Source organism: Poecile atricapillus, chromosome 7 (genome assembly GCF_030490865.1).
Source record: "Poecile atricapillus isolate bPoeAtr1 chromosome 7, bPoeAtr1.hap1, whole genome shotgun sequence".
In the NCBI taxonomy this organism is placed as follows: Eukaryota; Metazoa; Chordata; class Aves; order Passeriformes; family Paridae; genus Poecile; species Poecile atricapillus.
Window position 1 is genome coordinate 24,530,598 of NC_081255.1, and position 22,717 is coordinate 24,553,314.

Here is a 22,717-nt window from a genome sequence, read left to right on the forward strand (position 1 = left end):
TACCACCACATCAACAGGACCTTTTCAAAGCATGGCTTACAGCAGACTTAGTATTTATCTGAGCTTTTCACATTTGCCTTCTCAACTAACCTCTAAGTAGTCCAAAGACTGTATTTCTTCCCCCTACTAAACAGTCCCTTCTCCCGAATCTTTACTAGTAAAACATCCATTTTCCATGACCAAGGAAAAAGGATATAATGTGCACATAAAATGGCCAAGCTCCTTCCCGTAAGTGTATACACTGGGCTAGTTTTACTAACAAACAAAAGATTTCGAAATATTTATCTGCAGGGATAGAATAAAGGATTCAACATGTTTTTCCTGTTAATATTATTTGTAATGCTCAGAGCACTTCAGCCCAAAGTCCTGTATTACCAGAGTCATTAGATGTTCCTGCGGACAGAAGGTAGCTAACTAAGTAAAACAACAAGACTGGTAAAAATAAAAAGCCAATGTTTGATAAAAACCAAGAAACCAACTGTTGTCTGCTAAAACAAAAGCCAGAACAGGGACCTGAAACTAAACTAATCCATCCATATCTAAGTGTCATTTCAAAACAGCTAAGTGTGCCCAAGTCTACCAAATGAAACAACTTTATAGAACCACAGAGTAATTTGAGTTGGAAGGGACCTTTAAAGTCTATGTTATCCATACCCCCTCAAATGAGCAGGGACATCTTTAGCTAGAGCAGGTTGATCAAGGCCCCATCCAGCCTGGCCTTGAACATTTCCAGGGATGGGGTAGTCCCAACTTCTCTGGGCAACTTTTGCCAATGCCTCAAAACTCTCACAGTAAACAACTTCTTCCTTATATCTAGTCTAACTAAGTTATTTTAGTTTAAAGCTATTAGCCCTTGTCCTGTTGCAGGAGGCTGGGCTGAAAAGTTTGTAGCCATCTATCTTGTAAATCCCCTTTAAGTTCTGAGACCACAATGAGGTGTCCCTGGAGCCTTCTCTTCTGACTACCCCCAACTCTTTTAGTCTTCACAGGAGAAGTACTCCAGCCCTCTGATCAATATTATATCTGATCATATGTACTATGGTCCATAGAGTTGAGACTAGTGTGGGAGGAGAGACTGACAGTGAAGAATGAGGCAAAAAAAGTGGTTGAGTACCTCAGCCTTCTCCTCATCTGTTGTGACCAGCTTGCCAGCTCTGCTTATCAGGGGTTAAATCTACCAGGCATTACTTTTCATTTACAAATGGCACAATCCCCCTGGGCCACCAGCTTCAGTCAGTCTGTGGGTGTTACATGCTGTCCCTTTGCAAGAGAGCTACAATGCACCAAAGATGCAGCAATCCAGGGACCCTGTTGTGCTGCTCCACCCCTAATGCAAACAGAGCAAGGGGAAGGGGCAGTCCCGAGCCACTACGGAGACTAGGACACACACAGCTACTGAAGGAACATCCACACAGACAAAGTTTTCAAGTGACCTATAATTTTAGCTTGATTAGTAGATTTTCTCCAACTATGTAACTCAGTGCAGTCATTTGTCACTGAGCTCTAGGGAGCCATCCAGAGGGAAAAAAGAATCGTTTTGCCACTGCAGCCTGTCACCTGGGCAGTCAGCATCTCTCAGCACTTGTGCTGTTGTTTAAATTACATCCCTCCCAGCTTGGTCAAGTATGTCCATCATTCAGCACATATGTAATCTTTGCTATTTTATTGTCTCATTGATGGAAGAATTAGCTGCACAGTGGGAAACACATTAAGAAAGAACTACCAATTATTTTGCCCTGTTACTAACTTCTTTAATCCCCTGTAATCTCTTCTAAGGGGGGATTCATATCTACTCAAATCACTTCACAGGAGACATATATAATGTAACAGAAGCCCTACACACCAAAGCAAACAAAAAACCCAGCTTCTGGTACTCCAGAGTATCAAATGCACCAGCCATCGCTGGAGTACAGATCACAATTTGCAAACAGCGTGCAATGGACTGTCCAAACTAAACCAAATTACTTGATCCATTCAGTTGGGAAAATTATTATCACCTAGGCCATGACCTCTGGTCCTCCAATAATGAGGCAACCACTGCCTAACAAGAGATACCTGGTATTTTTCTAAGCATCTTGTGGTGCTCCCACATGCACAGCAAGAATTTATCCATTTCAGAAGCTGGTATTACATGTGGTAAGGCCATTCAAAAGCTCTTTTCTGGTTTGGAGTTATAATTTGTGCAGGAATTATGGCACAGGATCCTCAATGACATTATAGGAAAACTACCAAGAGATTAACATTTTTAATTTTTCTTTTGGTGAGTTTTGTTTGTTTGTTTTGTTTTGCTTTTTCTATATTGACATAGGGAACTGAAGCTGCTGATCACTTTTGCAGCTGAGATGGGAAAAAAAAAAAGATTCAGATTCAGAGAAGCTAGAGGTGATGGAAGAGGCAAGGGAAATACCAAGTCAGTGCCATGTAGCTCTTGATAAATGAATTTAGAATGCAGAGCAGTTTTGGCATTTGGTTGTTCCCAGGATCTCCACTTTAAAAGAAAAGATTTCTTCTGAGTTATCTATACACCTTTCTCTTTTCCATAATAAGTGTCCTAGTGCATGCAGTCTTCTCAGCCTACTGCTTCAAGTTAGTGTTACTGCAATGAGCACTCCTGCGAACGGCCTTCAGTTACCACTCCCATTGGACTAGGGCATTATTATAGTAGACCATTAGTCTAGTTGAGCTGCTCATGTCAGCATTAAAATGTATATTCTTTAAATGACAGAGTTTTTATCCACTTCTCAATGCAATTTCAGAAGTTTCTAATATACAATGCCTTAGTTGGCAAAACTGGTTTACTTGTAGGACATCTGCTGTGCAGTAAAAAAAAAATCATTTAGATCTGTCAAGGCATTTTATTATGCTCATTTTGATCCATATCAGCCGACACATACTGACTTTCCAATTAAAGATGAAGATGTTGTCTGAAGTTGTGATTAGATAAAGCCTGAGCTGTTTTAGAGACACTTGGGAGAAGAGGTGTTTATAAGGGGTTGTCCACTGTGGACAGTTTAAAGGAAAACCACATATAATTTATCCATCTGTTGCAAATGGATCCATCAACATGATTAAGAATGATTAGCATTTTAACAAAAATCTATCAGATTTAATCAAAGTAAAGGAAGAGAGTCACAATACATTAAAAAATACAAAGAAATCCTTCACTGCAAGCAAGGCTTCTTTCAACAAAACTCAGCAGCTAGAGCATTTCTGTTTCTCGCTACCTGTGTATGCATGACTTCTCTAATCTTAAGACTTACCATGATGCAATAAGAAATAATTTATCAGCTCAGTATCTGTGCAGATCTACATAGTATTAATTACAGTACGCTTTGCAATAAAGATCCAGGCTCTATAATCTTAATGCTGGCTGGAGAGGAATAATTACAAATTTGACTCCAGTGCATCAGCATGCAGTAACCACAGAGCAGCTAAAGGGGGTAAACCCCTGGGAGTGTGAGGTTTTTCACTCTCTGGTGGCTATATTGTTTTCACCAAAAGAGATTAGGGATCACATTGTTTTCTGGAATTCACAAAAATGTTACCCCAAAAGTCAGTTTATCTCTCTTAAAAAAATACATCACCAACTTTACGATGCTTGTGGAATTTTGTGAAACGCTTAACATAACAGCTCTGGGATCTATTTAAGATTTAGAACACTACTAAATGCCAATGCAGACAAACACAAGATGATTTGGGACTCTTCATAAAAATAGTGCTATTTATACACTTAGCTGGCTCTGCGATTTAATGGTAGAGCTGCTGACCTCATATGCAAAACCATGCCATTATGATTGTGGCATCAATGCATTAATCAAAATGACAGAGAGTCTCATGATCAAATGAGAGAGGTTCCTCTACTTTTTATGATAGTAGTGCTTGTGATACAGCCATACTGGATCCATCTGTGATTGAACTGGAAACCAGCTATTTTCTATACTCAATGGAATTCTGATTTATGATGTGCTTGAAATTACTGTGGATTTCTATTAAAGACAAACACTTTGTGGTAAGGTACCATACTTACCTGTAATTTAGTTATGTAACAGTAGTATCCTCCACAGACCCCACATCCTCTGGGGTTTTATGTTTTTCAGATATGCAACTTTCAGAGCCAACTTGGCATTTTTTAATAGTTTGGCCTTTTTCCTGAGGCCCTAAACAAACCTCAAGCCATGAAGGAGCAGAGAATTTATACAGGTCTGCACAGACTCAATCAGCAGTTTCCTTTCCACTGACATCCACAGGAAGCCAGCATGTATGGAAAGATGGGGGCATGCAGACATCAACAATTACAGACAGGCCACTTTTCCCACATTTGGAAATGTACAGCTCAAGGCTAACTATTTAGTCGGTGTCTTTAGTGCACAAGAAACCTCTACTAGCTGGCAGATTTTCCTCTTTGAAAAGTTTATTAATTTATTCTATTACTCAGCATAGGCAATGCTAAAGTAAAGACTGCAGGATGACAAAAAAGGGCCAAAGAAAATGACATTTTAGGTGAAGCTGTAATGTTCAAATGTGAGAAGAATGCCGGCAAGTGTACCACTTTAAAATATGCTTTGTGCCTCAAATATTTTAGGTACACTCACTGATCCAGCCACTAAAATCAAGCTTGGAAGAATGACACACAAGCTCATACAGACTCATACATCCACTTAACTTTCTTACACATTCTGAGGATGACAGGGTCAACTGTAAAAAGAAGAAATTTATGTTCCAAGACTGCAGCCCTCTTGTTAGTTCATTTCAGTTGTGCACTTCTGGACTGCTTATAGAGACTTATCTGTGACTTGGTCCTTGGAAACACACCCCCTGGTATCATCTCTTCTGGCTGAGGATTCTTTACACGATAAAAATTACTGACTCAGGATCTATCTAGAAAAAGAAACTGCAAATTTAGGGAACTAAGGTACAAAAAAGTAACCTACCCTTCCTCAATTGTAACAGAATTCATGATGATACAGTTTGTTATCTTAACTTTGTCTTTTATGGTACACATGCTGCCGATGATGGAGTGTTTGATGGATGTCTTCTCTCCGATTTGTGTGGATGACCCAATCATACTGTCTGATCCAACCTTGGGAAGATAAGAACAGAAACTAGCAAAAGTACATGGAGTTCTTCAATATGTGTAAGTAAACCTCTCCCAAACCATGTCTCAAGCACTCATCAACGAAGTTTACCCTGCTCCACTCCTGAGGGATCCTTTTCAGAGGAAAGACCTGAGAATTTAGGGCCCACCCCACAGGCAGACAGTTTGACAGCCTTCCCAAGGTCTGTTAGCTTAGTAAAACTTCATTAGCAGATCTGGCTCCGTAGGCTTCATGTAGAAAGGTAAGCATGGTAGGCACAGTCCTGCTGGTACTCACTGGCTTCACTCAGGTTTGCCCAGTGACACCTGTCAAAGGGAGGCTCGAAGCTGGTATTCGACCAAAGCTCGTTAGCAAAAAGCAAAGCTCAAATACTGATCCTTTCTGAGTTTGGTGTCCTTAGGAAGGCAAACTGCTCAACTACCAGGAATTACCATTAGGGAAGAAGAGGCTGCAGTGCCTGACTTGGGAGTAAGATAGACCTTTTACCAAATATTTTAAAAGAGAGAGACTGAAAGGCAGGAACCCACGAGTGAGTCTACAGAAGACTCTGAGCTGTATCACCTATGTTCTAGCATTCCACACTTCAGAACTTGGCTTAGTTTCCAACAGTAGGACTACTGAATTTTAGAAAGCAGTTCTTGAAACAAAGTGTTTGCAGACTACTGAAACAGCCGAGATGGGAAAAAGGAACACTTACCATGCCTCTATCAGTGATCTGTGCAGACCCATGAACCAGTGGCTCTTCCAGACCCAGATTAAACAATAATTTGGGAACCTGCATGAAAAAACCCACATCACAAATTAACATTCTAGTGCTGTACCCACATACATAAACATCTCAAAGATGGCTTTGGTTTCCATTGCACTACTGTATTTGCCATAAACATTTTAACTTATGGGAAAAGGTAGGTCACTGCATTTCAAATGTCTACCAGTTATGTGTGATTTATCTCCTCCAACTTTTTTAAAGGAGACAGGTACACTGCTACCACAGTGCACTACATGGCTCTTTTCAATTCAGCTTCCCACCTGTGGAGAAGCAGTGGATCAACAGCAGCAAGCAGGCTGGCTCCAGCTGAACACAGTGACATCCTGTATGTTACTACAGTGTCTAGCATCTGCCATTCCAAATGCAGCTCAGCATATTTTATACTGTCCAATAAAGTAAGGGAAGGAAGAAAGTAATAACAAATACAAACCAGTAAACTGGCCTAAAAAGATGACTGTGTCCAGCCCATTCCATAAGATAGTATTCTGAGGCATGGGCAACAAAATTGTATTTCAGATGTTTAAGTAGAAAGAAACTAAAGTTGATCAAGTGGCTATTCCAGGTGATAGAAAGCTGCACAAGAAAGGGCTCTTGACAGGGAGAAGGCAGGCGTTAGATAAGCAGACAGAGCAGCAGTGGTAATAAAGACACAGCCCATGAGGTAGCCAAGAACAAATCCACGAAGAGCAATTCTGAACTGGCTCCTTAAAGGAAGAGGAGCCAGCATTGTACGAGGATGGGATATCACTCCATCACTCCTTTTGTGGGTGAAAGAGCAGCCTGAAGCATTCTGCATCTCCTGGTGTCAGGCTGAGGCCAAGGTCACACAGCACAGAAGTGATGACAGCACAGATGGGGATATCAAGGGAGGTGGGAGCCTTGCAGCAATGCACAGACACAGTGCTACAGAGTCACTGGCAGGGGTGATGCAATGTAGGATGTCTCTTGGTAGGACAGAGATGGTAGTCAAAGGAACATAGGGACACATGGATGAATGCAGGCTAAGAGCTCTGTGTCACAGCAAATGGTATGGCTGAATGACAGGCACCATGTGCTGGAGGTGGTGTGGAGCTCTACACATGCTGCTTCACCAGCAAGGATGTGGGCACTGTCTGTCCATCTAGGAGGCCGTCTGGAGTCTCAGCACAGTGACAGTGCAACTGAGCTTGCTTCAAGGGAGGAAGCAACACTCATTAAGTTTCCCTTTTCTCTACCCAAGTACCTATTTTTACCAAACTCTTAGAAAAGCTTATCTCCAAGATCTCTACTGCTCTGTTAAATTTGGCTGAATGTTGCCAGCAATTTCCAAAGCTGCTGTTAAGGAACTGCTGTACAGCACAATTCTGTAAAATTACTTCCTTAGAAAGCTGGGATAACAAGAACTGATGTCTAAGGAGTAAACCTCAAAAAGCAAATCCCAGACATCTGAAGAAGATGGGAGCAGATGAGCTCACATTTCTGAGCTATCATTTCAATTTGCCTGTTGTCCCCAGTACATCTGGGTACATCTGTAGCTCTTTATATCTTGAAGTTGGCCCGTCCCACTAGACTTGGACTTTGTGTATTTTTTAAAAAGCAAGAGTAGATTAGATCCTTCAGTCCAAGGTGCAGGCACTACAGAAAACCACCAGGTTACCAGAACACCACAAACTAGGCAAATTTGCCTGGGTGATGCTGGCTGGGTGAAGGATGTCCTGACATGTCACCTGACACAAAGATCCAAGAGAGGAATGCACACTAAAGCATACCTACAGGTTGGAAAGATTCCTACTATCCAGTGTTGATCTGCAGGAAGGGAAAAAAATGAAGAAAGGCTCTTGCCCGCCTCAGTGGAAAGGTGATGTGGTGAAATAAATAAAGGATTTTACTGGGCAGAGCAAAGCTCTTATTAGAATCAGTCAGTGGTAGTGCAGACTGAGGGGTAACCCACAAAAGCTACAAGCTCAAGCAATTTGCTCTGAAAAGAAAGGTTAGACTGGGGGCAGGAGTCAGAGGGAGTGCCTGGGTCAAGGGAAGGTTTAAGATGTGTTTGGATTTAATTCATCTTACAAAGAAACTATTTCCTGCTATTGAAGATAACTCCCTCCTGAACCCACCTGCCCACACACAGGCTGCAGGCATCCAGAAACCCAGCTGGAAGTGAAATGATGTGAGCAAAGTGTTTCCTCACCAGAAGGGCAATGGGTTAGGATGCCATTCCTTCCCACAGCTACTGGACTGGACTGCTACTGCTGCGTGAGTCTGTCCTTTGGGACCTCAAAGTTATAGGTCCCGACTTTGCAGGAAGGGGATCAGAATCTGGTCTGTGAAGGCCAAGATAAGAGCAAACTAAACACCCAAAATCTTCCTTAGAGACCAACAAAACAGGTAACCCCACCCCCTCTCATGAAATTACATGTGCATCTTTTATGAGGATTAGCAAGAAAAACAAAATGCAGTGGAACTGAAAAAAGGAACTACTTTCTCACAACTCCTCATTAAGCTCCATTTTATGTTTTACCTCCACATAGTTTCCTTAGAAATTTTACCATCCTGAAAGAGTTCAAAATTCAAAGAAAATCCTTTCCAACACTGAAGGCCCCAATGTGACTTCAAAACACTAATTCTTTGTACCACCCAGAAGCAAACATACTTCCTGAACTAACCAAAATGTAGAATATTTAGGTTAAAAAAAACCCAACCAAAAACAAAAAACCAACACAAAAAAACCCACATGGAGTCTGACTGGCTTAACTCAATAACATTTTACTGAAGTGGCTGCTGCCAAATGTACACGCACACTTCCCTTAGCAAGTGGTATTCTCCCTTAACCCTTTGGGCACACTTGTTCCTGCTATTTTTGGGAAAGTTTTCTGACAGCAGTGTTGCCTCTCTTCCCCATCTCCCTAAGCACAAAACAAATAACTTTATTTGTGTTCCTCTACAAGCATCAAGGAGAAAGAACTCCAATGTGTAAACTCATGCTGTCATTCTGCAATTCTGGTTTGCATTAATTAATCCATTAATTAATGTCAGAAAGAAATCAACAAAGATTTTGAGAGCAAAGGCAAGGCAGTGACCACTTCCAGAATTCCCAATACAACTTTATCCCCTTTCCAGCCACACTCCCAGGAATCTTGAGTCTTTCTTTACTGCACTCCTTACTGGTCTTTCAAAACTAGAGGAAACTGTCCATTCCTTATAGCAATGACGTTCATCACTAGCAGGAGCAAAGTACAGAGAACTTGTACATTGCATCAGCTCATGTAGCAAAAAACCCCCAAAAGCCAAATCCCTGCCCCACAAAGATATTAAGAGCTTTTAATCATCAGCTTGTTAGGTAGTACAGGATTTCCCTATCTGCGATTTTTTAATTTTATGAATTCTCATTAGTGTGAAAGTGAAAGCTTCAACAGATACTGCATCAGATCAAGAGTTCACCTATGTACCTGGAGTACCACAGTAGGAAAACCTGTTCATAAAAGACTTATTTTATAATGGAAATCATTAAGCAATTTAAATGAAAGGGTAGTTTAAGTCTTTCTTCAAATTGCTAATAATCTTAGTTATTATCACAAACAAACATCTGCTAGAGAGAGTCCAGTCAGAACAGATCTTGCTTTTAGGACACGGAAGACATTGATCAAATGAGCCATCAAAGCTACCTTCATTCTTATTTTCCACACTTTGCGGCTCTTTGGTTGCAGGTCCCAAAAGACCACAAGAGTGTGTAGGGTGAGGGTTTTCTCAGCTAAATCAAATCTAGAGTAAATCAGTGACAGAACTGTTTCCTGGCCTCACATCCTTATCCAGCAAGCAGTAGGGTGATGTGCCTGGAAAATGTGGCACTGGTTCAATTCCCACATACTCCTCAGCTGTATCACTGGGAGTCACTCCTGCAGGGTGAAATGTCCTGTAAGCTACTGCTGTATTCCCAGGTGGCACTACTGTATTTTCCTCACCTGTCTGTTGGCTTCAATGTACAGTCCAAGAGTATTCACTCGGTAGCACAACCCCTCCTTCATGATATGGACGTAGCAGCGCACTTTTCCTTCATGGAGAGTTTCATTCATATCTCCTCTATGATCATTCCAACAAGAGTTATCTGGAGCAGGTTTCAGCAAGCTATTATCTTCCTTTATGAAACTATAAATGTCTGGAGAACACACACATGCATGAAGTTAGACAGGATTTAATGAAATACTTTCTGAAGAGGAATACTATTAAAATACTGTTGGTGAAGGGAAATCTTCGCCTCACCTCATCTCCATGGCTAGATACTCAGCAATCATTAACAGATTTTATCACATGTAGTGAGTAAGTGCTTATTTTTATTCTGCAGGTGTGAATTAAGGAATCAGGACAGATGCAATGTTTTGCCCAAGGTCACACAAGGAGACAGCAGAAATGCTAAAAATAAATTGCAGGATTGGAGATCCTGTCCAGTTCCCAGTGCAGGGTGGTTACAACTTAGTCTGTTGTCCTACCCAATTTTAGGAACTCACTCCTAAAACTACAATTTTAAAAATGAATCTAACTTTTTATCCAGAAAAAAAAAAACCACAGAGCCCCTAGCTGATTTGCTTATGGTTTACACCAAAATAAGGGAGGACAAAAAATTTATACAGTACACAATACTGTTTGAAAAAGAAATATGCTAGAAACTTTGCTAGGAAAAAATAACTGAATCTCTAAAACAGTGTTTCAGGCTACTTCTGTGCTCTACTTCATAACTCAGCTGTAGCATATGGGCTTTAAAACTTCCATAAACCCAAATCTTTGGTATTGTACTGACCTAGGGATGCTTGCTCTTTTTTCTTTTGGTCCTCTTCTTTGTTGTCTAGTCCTTGCTGCAATGATGCAGGAGAAGAAAACTGTTTCCTAACCAGATGTGGAATCAGTTCACTCCGGAGAGATGTGATTGTCCTGGAGAAAGAGACACATGAAGTCTGTGAATGCTAAAACTTATATCTTCATTTTCTTTGCATAACATCATCATTTTGCACACTTCATGAGGATGAATTGAAATGGCAAGACATTAAGACAATGTCCACTAGTCACCTGCTTCCTCAGTGCATTAAAATATAAAGGAATATTCAAAATTAGGAAGAAGCTTCATATTCAGAACTATATCCCCAATATTTTAACAGAGATTACTATAATTTGTCATCATCCTATAATTCATACTTGTGTGCAGATGGAATGCAGAAAGTACCAACATCATAATGACAAAAACTGAAGTGCCTTTATGTGGCTTAAAAAATGGCATCAATTGACAGGAAAAGAGAGAATAAAGTGCCCACAGAGGAAAAACCAAAGCAGCTCCTTTTCTTTGTGATAAAAACATGGAAACGCTCAAGGATATATAAAATATCAGATCCTTAAATTAAATTTTTTATGATCCATATATTAATGATATTCTTGCTCAAATGACACATCCAGATAATTTTAAAGACTGAGTATTTTAACCAGGAGAAATTAGGACATTTCAGTTTAGGTCCCAAGACTTTCATGCTCTTTAGATGCTCCAATACAAAACATATAAGCGAGCAGAAAGCTTCCAGAGGCTTCAGCTGGCAATACATCCATCTTCCCCTTGTACAGATTTCAATTTTTATTACGTCCATTGTGATACTGTGATACTAGGAGGTGGGGAAATCATGAGGAATTTTATCCCATGCCACCCATACCTTAAACAAGGGTCCCAATCCCTAGATTATCTCTACTTTTGCATTGATTTATACATTGTAATGAGTCAACAAAACACTCTCCCAAAAGACAAATATCAATGTAGAAAGTCTATTGTGCAATGGGATTATAACCCCGCTAATTTAATTTTGACTATGAGAAGAAAATTTTATTTTTCAATAAAATATTTGGGAAAAACCCCCAAATCAACAGCTTTTACAGTTGAAGTGCAGTCTTAAAAGAGCTTTATTGTTGCTGTTTCATTATTTTAACAATCTCCATTTAGTTAGTGAATTGTGGATTATTTAAAGTAGTACTTGGGAAAATCATGCAGAAAATGAACTCAAACTTGGCATGTGTAAGAGGAAGTGCTAAACTTCAGAGGAAGGATTGGGAGAACTAACACAGTGAGTTTGGCTAGAGGAACTCAACAAATAATAACCCACAAAGAAAGAGAAGTTGTTTAGAATGGAAGACAGCAAAACTAGGAACTAACTAATAGATTAAATTACGAAAGGCAAGTACTAGAATGAGTACAGTGAAAATTATTTTGGTTGGCAAAATCTCTAGCAAAATGGGATCTTACACAGTTCAAACTTTAAGACCAGCTCAAAGCCCACCCAGGCCCCTGTTCAGGTCAATGACAGTGAAGCAGACCTAAGGACCAAAACAGTCTTTCCTGTCTCTAACTTTGAAGGAAGATTCAGATGTGATTGCCAGTTCAGCCCTATGGACAAATACAGTGTGGTTCTTTTTCTTGACAAATTTTTTCTTCAGTCCTCAGCACAGGTTGTGTCACATCCTCTGTCCTGCAGCCCACCTCTGAAATTTTGCTTTTATGTTTTATTACAGACAAGGAAAACCTCTAGTCTTTAGTCTCTCCTCCTGCTTGAAAATAAGATTATAATCACCTTCAGATAGCCATATTTCAGGAACTAACGAAGCAAAACACTTCATTCTTTAATCACCGAATTTCTGCCTGCTAACCACTTACAGGCGCGCTCTGCCGCGGCCACGCCGGCCCTGCGCTCCCACACACGTGTGGCTGTGCAGATGGGCAGTTTACTAGCTCACAATGTTTGCCTGCAGCTGTGCCATTCAGCAATGATTTCCTGCTTGGGTTTTATACTTCATCCAAAACCGACAATCCTCTGTTTCCCTCAGAGGCTGGCTATGGCATTTATAAGATATATTACCTATAAAATACCCAAGTATTTGGCAGTCTTAAATAGTCTGATGCAGAGGACAACACAACACTGTAGGAAATGAAAGCAGTGGAAAGGGGAAAAGACAAAGTTTTCCAGTTTTGCTTGGTTTTTGATGGTTTAATCTTTCTTGGCTCCTGATGCTTTCCTGCAATTCTCTGAAGTGCTAGCCACATTCCTTTGCCAAAGGTGGAGCAAATCTCTAGGTCATCCATAAGATGTGGCTCAGAAACACATCCTTCTTACTGGAAAAGGAAAACCAGGAAGGTTTGCCTCTGCTTGCTGTTGAAGCCATTTATATGCAACATTAAAGGAATTTGTGTTTGGAAAGTAGTAAAAATACACAGTAAGGCCCTCTGTGAGAAAGATTTGGGGATTTTTTGCAACAGATCTTGCAAATTAAGATCTACGAAGTGATAGCGTGAGACTATTATCTGTCTGTCAACAGCAGGAGAAATCAAACATCTAGCTGGAATTAGGAAAGGGATTTAAATCAAAGGAGATGCAGAGGGACTGAAGACCCTTCATTAAGAAAGGCAAAAATTAGCACAAGTTTGGAAGAACCAATTGGCCTGTAACCTAGTTACAGAAGAAGACAAACCAAAAAGGTTTCTGGTCTAGTGTATTTAAAATCCTTACAATCAAATCCCAAACTTCACATGCCTGTATTAAGGAAAAGAAAAAAAAAAAAAAGTAAGACTGTATGAGCTGAAGAAAGCATAATTTTTTTATTCTCTTCGGGTTTTAAAACTTGAAGCCCCCTAGTTTCTACAGCTCGTTGTTTTCATTACCACCAAGAAGTGAAAATGAAATATGCACTGAGATCCACAGAAGGAAAAATCTGCTACAACCAGGACAAAGAAAGTGAAGGGGTGAGCGGAAGGAGAGGAGGGCATACAGAATTTTGGCAGAAATCCAGTTCTAAGCCAACCTGGAGTAAGCATGCTCTTGACACCTCAGAGCAAACTCCAGACGGTAGAGAGCATAAACATGAACCTGCCTTTGAGAAACATTTGCCAAAATAAATATGTTTTCATAAAATCTAGCCCAAGTGACAGGCCCTTTTTCATGACTTTTCATTCCCTAAACTTTTTGAAGTTCTATCTGTCTGTTTTCACCTCAACAGAAAGTAGTAGGTTTTCAATTAAATCACCAAAGATGGAGAGCGCTGTTAGATGTCTGTTTGTAAATGAAGAGAGGGTGACACACTAATCCCTGAAGCACCTTATGTGCCTCCAGTATCCTGAGAATAAGAGTAATTTTGAAAGGACTGATACTGATCACATTTTAAGCATGCAAACAGAAGTTTTTCTGGCATGGAGTCTGCCATTCACGCAGCAGGTCACAACCACAGGTGATGTTGGCAAGAGATGGCGCGTAAGTAGGGGAAATGAAGACAACTGGGCAGTTGAAATTCATGGTGCAAGTGCAAGAAAAAACTGGGAATTCAAGTGAAGATGAAATATTTAAAAATCAAAAGAATCTCCTGGAAAATTCAATATTAAATGTACCTAAGAGCTTAGAAAACACATCAGTTACTTGTAGTCAACTATGTAGATTGCAGACTTAGGCAATATAAACCTAGAATATTCAAGATTAATTTTACTTGAAACCTAAAACATTAAGGTGCAAAAATGGCTACTTGGTCAGACAACTGTTATTTTACCAGGTACTGTTATTACCAGCAAGACATAATTACACCTTTAGAATCCCTTTATTGCTAGTCCCTGCACTCTATGTATTCCCAGTGTTTCTGGGATTTTTGCATCTCAGTAAAGGCACAGATAAGGTTCATGCTAATTAAAAAGTTTTACTCATGAAAGAACATTGAGTGAAAACACCCTAGGTCAATAAGCTTATTATTTGAACACAGCTATGCAGAGGTTTTCAGAGACTTCTAACCATAAATAAACTTAAAACAGTCTACAACATGGCAGAATTAAGTTTGTATCTATGTATGTTATATTATATTACATTACATTATGGCCCACAGAGGGCCAACTTTTACTTGTTGCTGAAATACAACTGCCTCTGGGATGCAGCTTATTGAAACTTCAGCAAGAAATGAAGAACAATGTAGCCAACTGAAACACAAGAAGAGTTTTGGGGGAAAAAATCCTAATATTGTCCCCTTAAAAAAAAGACAAAAAAGGATTTCACAATTATGCTTTTATGGGCTGTGATTTCTGCTCTTAGATATTGCTGGTACTGCTTAGATATGCTTAGGTATTGCTGGAGACTGTCATAGGACACAGAAAATAATGGTTCTGACCAGTGATGGTAAGGAAAGGAATCTCATAAAATATTTTACAATAATACAAGAGTCTATTTGAATCTAAGTTTAGATGGTCTTGCACAAGTCTAGGTAACTGTAGGTGCTGTTTGGCTTGATCCACAGCAGGAATAGGAGCATCCAACAGCTTCTGTTTCCTGCAGCTAATTCTCACCAGCTTCAGACACCCTGAACACAACTGTCAGTTCCATTTACCGGCTGTCATTCATTTTCATTTTCCACGTTTAATGTTAAACACCATAAAATAGTATTAATGAGTATTAGCATTCTAATATCCTCCCTGTTTTATTAATCTGTGATGAGGCATGAAATCTACTGTTGCTGTCAGCACCCACCTGTGAAATCTGCTGTTACCCTCCATGGGCGGTTGCAGGGGGCTTGCCTAGCTATCACTGTCAGCACAATCAGCTACATCTACAGGTGCAGATAGAGCTTGTGATTCCCCACTACAAACAAGCAGATCATTAGCCCTTTCATACCTATTTGTATCCTTTTTTTTTTCTTTTTATTTTTTAAACAGGCAAATGTTATCTCTTGTACAGTTCTGCAAGCATACACTGGGTTGGGTTCTGATCTTAGCTCCATGGCCTTCAACAGAGATTCTTCAGATCACATCAAAAGAACATGAGGCTGTATTTCAGACTGGTAGTCATAATTAATGTTAGAAATGTATACATAAATACAACTAAACAAATCCTAAGGCAACTTACAGTTTTGGCCAGAAAGGAGTTGCATGTTTATACAGAACAATAAAGATGTAAGAAAAAGGGAGGGAAGAAGAAAAAAAACCGAGGGTGTATTGGAAGAAAGAGAAAAGTTAATTCTGAACCCTGTAGGTACATAGTTCATGGTTCTCATCGTTTAAAGGATAAAGCCAAATAACATTTAAAAATTCCATGTAAGCTGGGAGCTCTCTTGTTGAATCTCAACGTTATTTTCTCCTGATCCTTTGATGGAGATTAAAAATTTCCATGTGAATACAAAGAAAGAAACAACAGTTACTCTGAGATTTTTTCCCTGAGCATTTAATGCTCCAAACTAGAGCAGCCAGCCAGCCACCATTCCCATCTCCTCCCCCCTCCTTCAAGAAAAAAAGTCAACTTACTTTGAAGAAAAGACAAAACAGACAAAACAGGGTCAGGGCAAGGGGGATTAGGGAAATGATATTTATATCATGGACCAAATTAAAATGTCAATGCAAGAGGCAGGCAAACAGCCCATGCCACATATATACACCAGGCATGTTTCCTCAAGGAAACAGGAAAGAGATTTGAAAAGAGTTAATGCAGTCCTGAGTTAATACCACCTGCCTCAAACCCAACACCGCTTAAAAGACAGTGTTTGGGTCCATTTCCCACAACACCGTTTTAACAGGCACAATGGTAAAAGAAATTACAGGACTTTTACCCTTCTTCTCACTGATTCATTACTAAAAATGCTGGAATTTCTGAGACATGCTAAGAATGCGGAGAAAGCAGAGAAGGACTACATACAAAAGGAAAAAAAAAATCAAGTGATAAATCTCTTGGGTGTGCCACATCTCTGCAGAAGGTTAATTCTGCCCTTACATCTTGCAATAATGCTTTTGCCTTTGTTTGGTGTACCTAAGACCAACTACAATAAAGGAAAACTCCAAAGTAACCAGGCAAGCCAAAAAACAGTAACACCAATACCAGGCAATTAATTGTGCCTAATTCAATAAGTTGCAGCACTTGTCAGTCACAGCATTAAACATCTGTTATATCTTCCTATGTTCTATTTCTCCTGTTCTACTCTCAAAATTTGGACCACAAAAAGAGTAAGTATATTTCTCACACCCTGCCACCATTTCATATTAATTAACTGTCAGTGTATCTTATTTTTGAAGTTAAAAGCTTAGGGAGAGGACAAGGAAATTTTGAGAAATGTTCTACTAAAATGTAATTCCATATGACTGCATTTGTGCTTCATTTGTCTTTCCATACTATTTTCTAACTAAAACCCTTAAGCCTGACAGCAACATACTCCCAACGCTCAGAAGAACGTGCATGACTCATTCAAAAGCCATTACACAGCAAGCCAGTAAAACTGCATAGCTTTGCTTTGCAGGCTCAAGTTTATGAATGACTTCCCAAAGCTGCAGAATCACCATCAAAACCCCACATTCCCGATGATGGAGGGAAAACAGAAGACACTCAAGTGACAGTCACAGACACCGTAACACGGAGAGGAACCAGATCAAAGTATGAAAGGGATGGTATGGATGCAAACCACATAAAAGCTGTTCTCAAGTTCCACCAAGTCTGGATGCAGTTAAAGGAGCAGGGATCTAACTTCCACTTCTGCCAAAAAGCCCTTTGGGAAACAAGGCAGCTTTCTGAAAAATTGACCACAGAAATTAAAACTCCTCAATTACATACTCAAATCCTTTGAAAGCGTGTGCACACGCAGCTCAGGTCATCTAAGTAACCTTACCTCTGTCCACTTGCCAAACAGCCAGCAACACCCCACAGCTCCCAACTAACACAGCTTTTGCACAGGAATGCCAGCAAGTTTAGACATTTTTAGAACTTCTCTCTGACCAAAAGTCTCTGAGGCCGTCGGAGGCCACCCAGGGTGTTTGGCAGGTTGTACACACTGCTGAGGAATGGCTCTCATTCATTCCCAGACAGCATCCCATTCTTCTGAAACAAGCGCACCTGCAACAAATGTGATTCCCTGCCAGAACTCATCTTTCCCGTTTCTCTCCCACCTCCGCCTTTGCAGCCATCTGTGTCTGAGTTACCAACTTTTTTCTAAGTTCCTTTGAAATTAGGCTCCTTTTCTGAAGAAGAAACATAGGTATCCTGACAATTTGCCTAAACAAACACACATATACGATGCATTTGATAAGGCTGACATGTATCCATAAACCCATGAGTTATGTAAACTTTAGGTGCATAATTATGTATTTAGATAAATGGATTTAAACACTTCAGACTTGTATAAAACATGTTAAGTGTCAGAAAATACAGACACGGCTGTAGGTTCACGTGGGCAACCTCTTTGACCTCACTCCACTGGTATTGGGAGATGCCCACACAACTTTGCTTTTCTCCATGCAGATACTGTGTTTGGTGATCTGCAATCAAACAGACCTATCCTCAGTCTGACTAATTTCTCTGGTTTGGGAAAAAAACTGGAAGCTCTGGTGTGTCATTTGATCCTGCTTCCACCTGCACAAGTACCATTTCTACACCCTTCTCCCCAGCAATCACTCCACCTTAACTCCTATCCTCTATACTGATTGCTAATCCTTGCTCCACCCCTTCCTGTAGGACAACTCTTTTGCTCTTTTTACCACGATGTTTGCAAGATGATCTTGTCTGTGATAAGACTAGACTTTTTTTTTGTCTTCACTTTATCCTTTCTTGAAGAACTTTGAAAGCTTTTTGGCCAATGAATCCCATCTCCTCTTTTTCACGAGACAGCTTTTATTCATAATATTCTTTCCAGGTGGTATTAATCCATAAAAGTTTGGTGTAAAATGCTGTGTGAGCTACAGATCATCTCTGCATCCTTGATTTAGGGGAAATACCACTCCTTCTCTCCATTCAGCTCTTGGGACTTCTTCAAAACCAGTAGCTTAACTAGACAGCATTCAGCATTTCCCAGAGGCTATTTAAAATGTCATACTCCTCTTGTTTTTAGTTTTTTCTCTTTACTTAAATTCACAGCTGCTCCTCCTTGATTCAAGATTGTTCTAAGATCAACCCTTACCTCACGCTCTAGACTCCTTATCACATTCAAAATGGAACTCAGAGTACCATTACCGATTGAATGATGGTTCACTAACTTAAGGAAGACACTTCTTAGCTAGTTATTCATGTATGTGTGCCCTATTGTCACTGGTAGCATTTACTCTCCCATCTATAGGCAGAAAGTTAAAAGTCTCCCTCCACAATAATTCAGTGCAGTAATAAAGTCAGCAACAGTGTTAAAGACATACTTATGACTGTTCATGTTTCATTTGCCTTGCTAAGGCACAATGAAATTTAACATTGAACTAACACCTAGAATAAAAAGACTGTAAGAAAAAGTGAAATACTAGGAAGACAATAATTGTTTTCTCTCTTTACCCAAAATTTAACCTGTCAGTAAAAGGGGACTCAGCATTTCAGAAGGATGTGTCAGTGACTGAGGTGTTGTAGAAGAAGAGAGATTTATAAGCAAAACTGAGAGGAACATAAAGGAAAACATTACCTTGAAAATTGTACATTCAGATCATCTGAATGGAGAATACAAGGGAATTATGTTTTCCACTGCAAGATACATACATATGATATCATAGTCTAAGGATCTCACAGGGAGATGCCCAGCAGGGCAAGATAATAACTTTACCCAAAATATTATCTTACATGCAAGTAGTGCTGGGTACAGAAAATTTACTGCATTGATAAAAGAATGCTTAGGGTGATACTGCCCAAGTGGCAATGATTTAAGAAGAAAAAAATAAAGGGGAAAAAAAAGCACACAAAGATGGGTAAGCTAATTACTTCTTGGCTCTGAATTCGCATCTCACGTGAAGACAAAAGTCAGCTTGACTGAAGGTTACCCAAGGAAACTGAAACCACATCACGCAGTGGAAAAAACAGTTAACCATTTTTAATGTTATCAGATCAGAGCGAGCCCAGCTGTGGCCACCAAGAGGGCCAAGAGCACATGACACAGGAGGAGAATCTGGGGGAGCTGGGTTTGTTCAACCTCAAGAAGAGAAGGATGCGGGGGAACCTGATTACAGTTTTCCACTACCACAAGTGAAGTGATACAGAAGACAGAGTTTTCCAAGAGGTGCACAGTGAGAGGACAAGAGGCAACAGATGCAAGCTGCAACAAGGGAAATGTTGCAGTTGTTGTTGTATGTCCAACTGGGACATAAAGAAAATAACTTTTTACTGAGTGGTACTCACTGAGTGGGACAAGGCCCAGTTTCCCTCCTTAGAGATTTTCAAAACTCAACTGCAAAAAAAAACCAAACCCTGAGCAACACAAAAGCTAGACTTGAGCAGGAGGTTGGACTAGATCCTCCTAGACATCCCTCCCCACTCTAAATATTTCTGTGATTCTATAGTTGAATGACATCTTTCATTCCCTCCCTAAATTCACTTTTCTTACAGAATCCGAAGTGTTATAATATGATGCTGTAAGTCACACTAAGAGAATAAAATTAAGACATTTTAACTTTTATCTTAGAGAAAATTTCCGTTAGGAGCAGCCTGGGTGCACAGAATACTGTGCTGTAACCAAGCATGCTTTGGTATGTCAGGCACGTGGCCACTATGGAGTATCATGGTCCCACAAAAAGGCCTGCAGTTATTGATGAAGTTGATCAGCTCCAATTTGGCATATCCAAAGATATATCTACTCCCAGGTAGTATGCCAACAGGAAAAGGAATTGTATTTCTTACAGAAGGCATTTGCTTAAAATCATAATGTGTTTAAATCTAGTTTGGATCACTAGGGCCTTTCCCCCTGAGGTTTCAGGAGTAAGCCTGATTGGTACCATGGAAAGATGATAACAGTAATGATACCCTGGAGGAGGAGGACATCAACAAATCTTAAATCCTGGCATTTCTAGTAAGAAGTAGGGAAAGCTACAACAGCTGGATATGTTTGACAAGGAAAGGAAATGGGGAAGATTAATTGCCATTTCACATTGTAATAGATTAAATGCACTAAGGAGGAGCCTGGGCTTGGTTGATTGTGAGGTAGTTTTCCCCCTTTTTCTCTTGTTTGAAAAGCTACAATCTATGTGCCCTGACTTCACACAGTACACTTCCTGCAGAACCTATTTGTTTATTTATCTGTTTTAATCACAAGGAAAGTATTCATTATAAAATCTCTCTTTACAGCAGAGGAGAAACCTTCCAGCCACACGGCTGACACATGTTAACTCGCAGGTATTCACAGAGCAGGTTCTGTTTTAAGCCATCTTTCAGGCAGCCACACAAAGACCACCAAAGCTGGGTGTTCAGCTCTGCCAGACCTCCCCCAGCCAGCAGCCCTTGCCAGGAAACACAGGTGACAGCCTGAATGATAAAAAGGCATTTAGAGGGGAAAAAGAAAAAATGCACTGGTTTAGTCTGGGCAGCACCTTAATATAAACCTGCAGGGGCCTTTGTGTACAGCATAGCACACAGCCATCCAAGCAGGAGCTCCAGAGACAGTCACTTACACCTCCAGTTTCCAAAGATCTCACACTGCCTTGCCCTTTATCGAGGGAGGAGAAGGGTGTCTCTGCTGCAGCTCTTGTCATGGCCACAGACCTCCCAACACAGCCCTGAGACAGAAAACCTTCCTCTCCCCTCTTGGTGCTGGCCCAGCAGAGGCTCTCTGGACACAGCAGAGGGGAGCTGAGCAGAGAAGTGTGCTCTGGGATTGCAGCTGAAGCAGTTTGGAAAGGCAGAGCACTGTGACCTCACACAATTTGCTCTTATTTATTTCAGCAGTTAAAAAAAAAAAAAACCAACCCAAACCCCAGTGTTTAACTTTGTAAATAAATCATACTGACTTTGGCTATAAGGTTTACTGCAAATTTGCTCAGTTCAGAAAAGTTTCTCTACTGGCAAATTCTGGCAGGCAGCTCTCCAGCGCTGGAAGAACTGCAGAAAGCTGATTTGTTTTCTGAGCTATAGCTCAGACTCTCAAGGGGTGCACCCTGAAAGAAGGGCTCCCCAGGGAAAGTGGATCTCCCTGGTGGCAGGCAAGATGTTAGCACTTAGCATTCCCAGGACTTTTGAGTTGCTAACTCAGACCTTTTGAAGTGAGCACAGTGCTGCTGTTTATCATTCTTGCCTTTCCAGTACCACACATGATCCTTCTGGCCACGGGAAGAGCTGCCCACTTCCCAGATGAATGTACCTGGGAAACTGTGGCTTTTTCTGCATCCAAAAGTTCCTAAGAACTAGATTCTGAACAAAATGGTGATTTGCAAAACACATTACTAAACACAGTAACACTTTACTTGGTTTTAGGAGGAAGAGGGATGGGGCAAAAAGGAAGAAGGACACCATTAAAATATGTGAAATATCCTAATATATAAGAGGAATATGTGTGTTGTCAATTCTGTTTTACATATGCCTACACAGTCTTTAGAGTGAAGTCTGAAGATCTTCTTATGTCACAAAGTATATGTGACACTCAGGTGGAGAACAGAGAATCCAGAACATCTGAGCAAATACACATCTGCCTCCACCAAATCTGAAACAGCCAACATTCAGAGATGGTGCAACTAGAGTGCCTAAAGAAAAATTGCCCAGAATTTCCTATTTTAAGTTTCTGTCTTCATCTGTTTATAAACTTTGCCAAAGTGTAACTATTTTGGCTGAAATTACCCATGCCAGGTGTTTCCCTCAAGCTGATTATTTTTTGGATAGTGTCTTCAAAAATGTCTCAGTTATTTCCAAGACCAAAATTATGGAAAAACCCCTTTGTTTTGACCATGTTAAAAATATTTCATCTGCTCTGCTGAAAAGTTCTTGCACTTCCATGCTTAGAATTTGGCACAGCACAGGGTTGTCTTTTCGTCTGGGCACTACATTTGTAAACAGGAAAAGTGCCCATACTACATCAGATTAAGTCTGAAAAAACACTGTTTACACATACTTGGAAGAGACCTGTTTGGTTTGGGTTTTTTACTTCTAAAAGGTACAAGTACTTCTACCTTGTG

The 22,717-nt window shown here is 40.3% G+C and overlaps 1 protein-coding gene across 2 annotated transcripts in view; it reads right to left on the reverse strand.

Annotated features, from left to right (window-relative positions):
* EIF2B3 (eukaryotic translation initiation factor 2B subunit gamma) overlaps nt 1–22,717 on the reverse strand; it is a 104,268-nt gene that overhangs the window by 24,011 nt on the left and 57,540 nt on the right. For both annotated transcript variants that reach the window (XR_009278001.1, XM_058842841.1), the window contains exons 6-9: nt 10,640–10,770; nt 9,807–10,000; nt 5,794–5,871; nt 4,932–5,080 (exon numbers count right to left, since the gene is read on the reverse strand). Coding sequence is in view for 1 of the 2 variants with exons in the window: in XM_058842841.1 (XP_058698824.1) it covers nt 4,932–5,080; nt 5,794–5,871; nt 9,807–10,000; nt 10,640–10,770 (552 nt within the window). In the remaining variant the exon portion in view is untranslated. The remainder of the gene's footprint in view (nt 1–4,931; nt 5,081–5,793; nt 5,872–9,806; nt 10,001–10,639; nt 10,771–22,717) is intronic.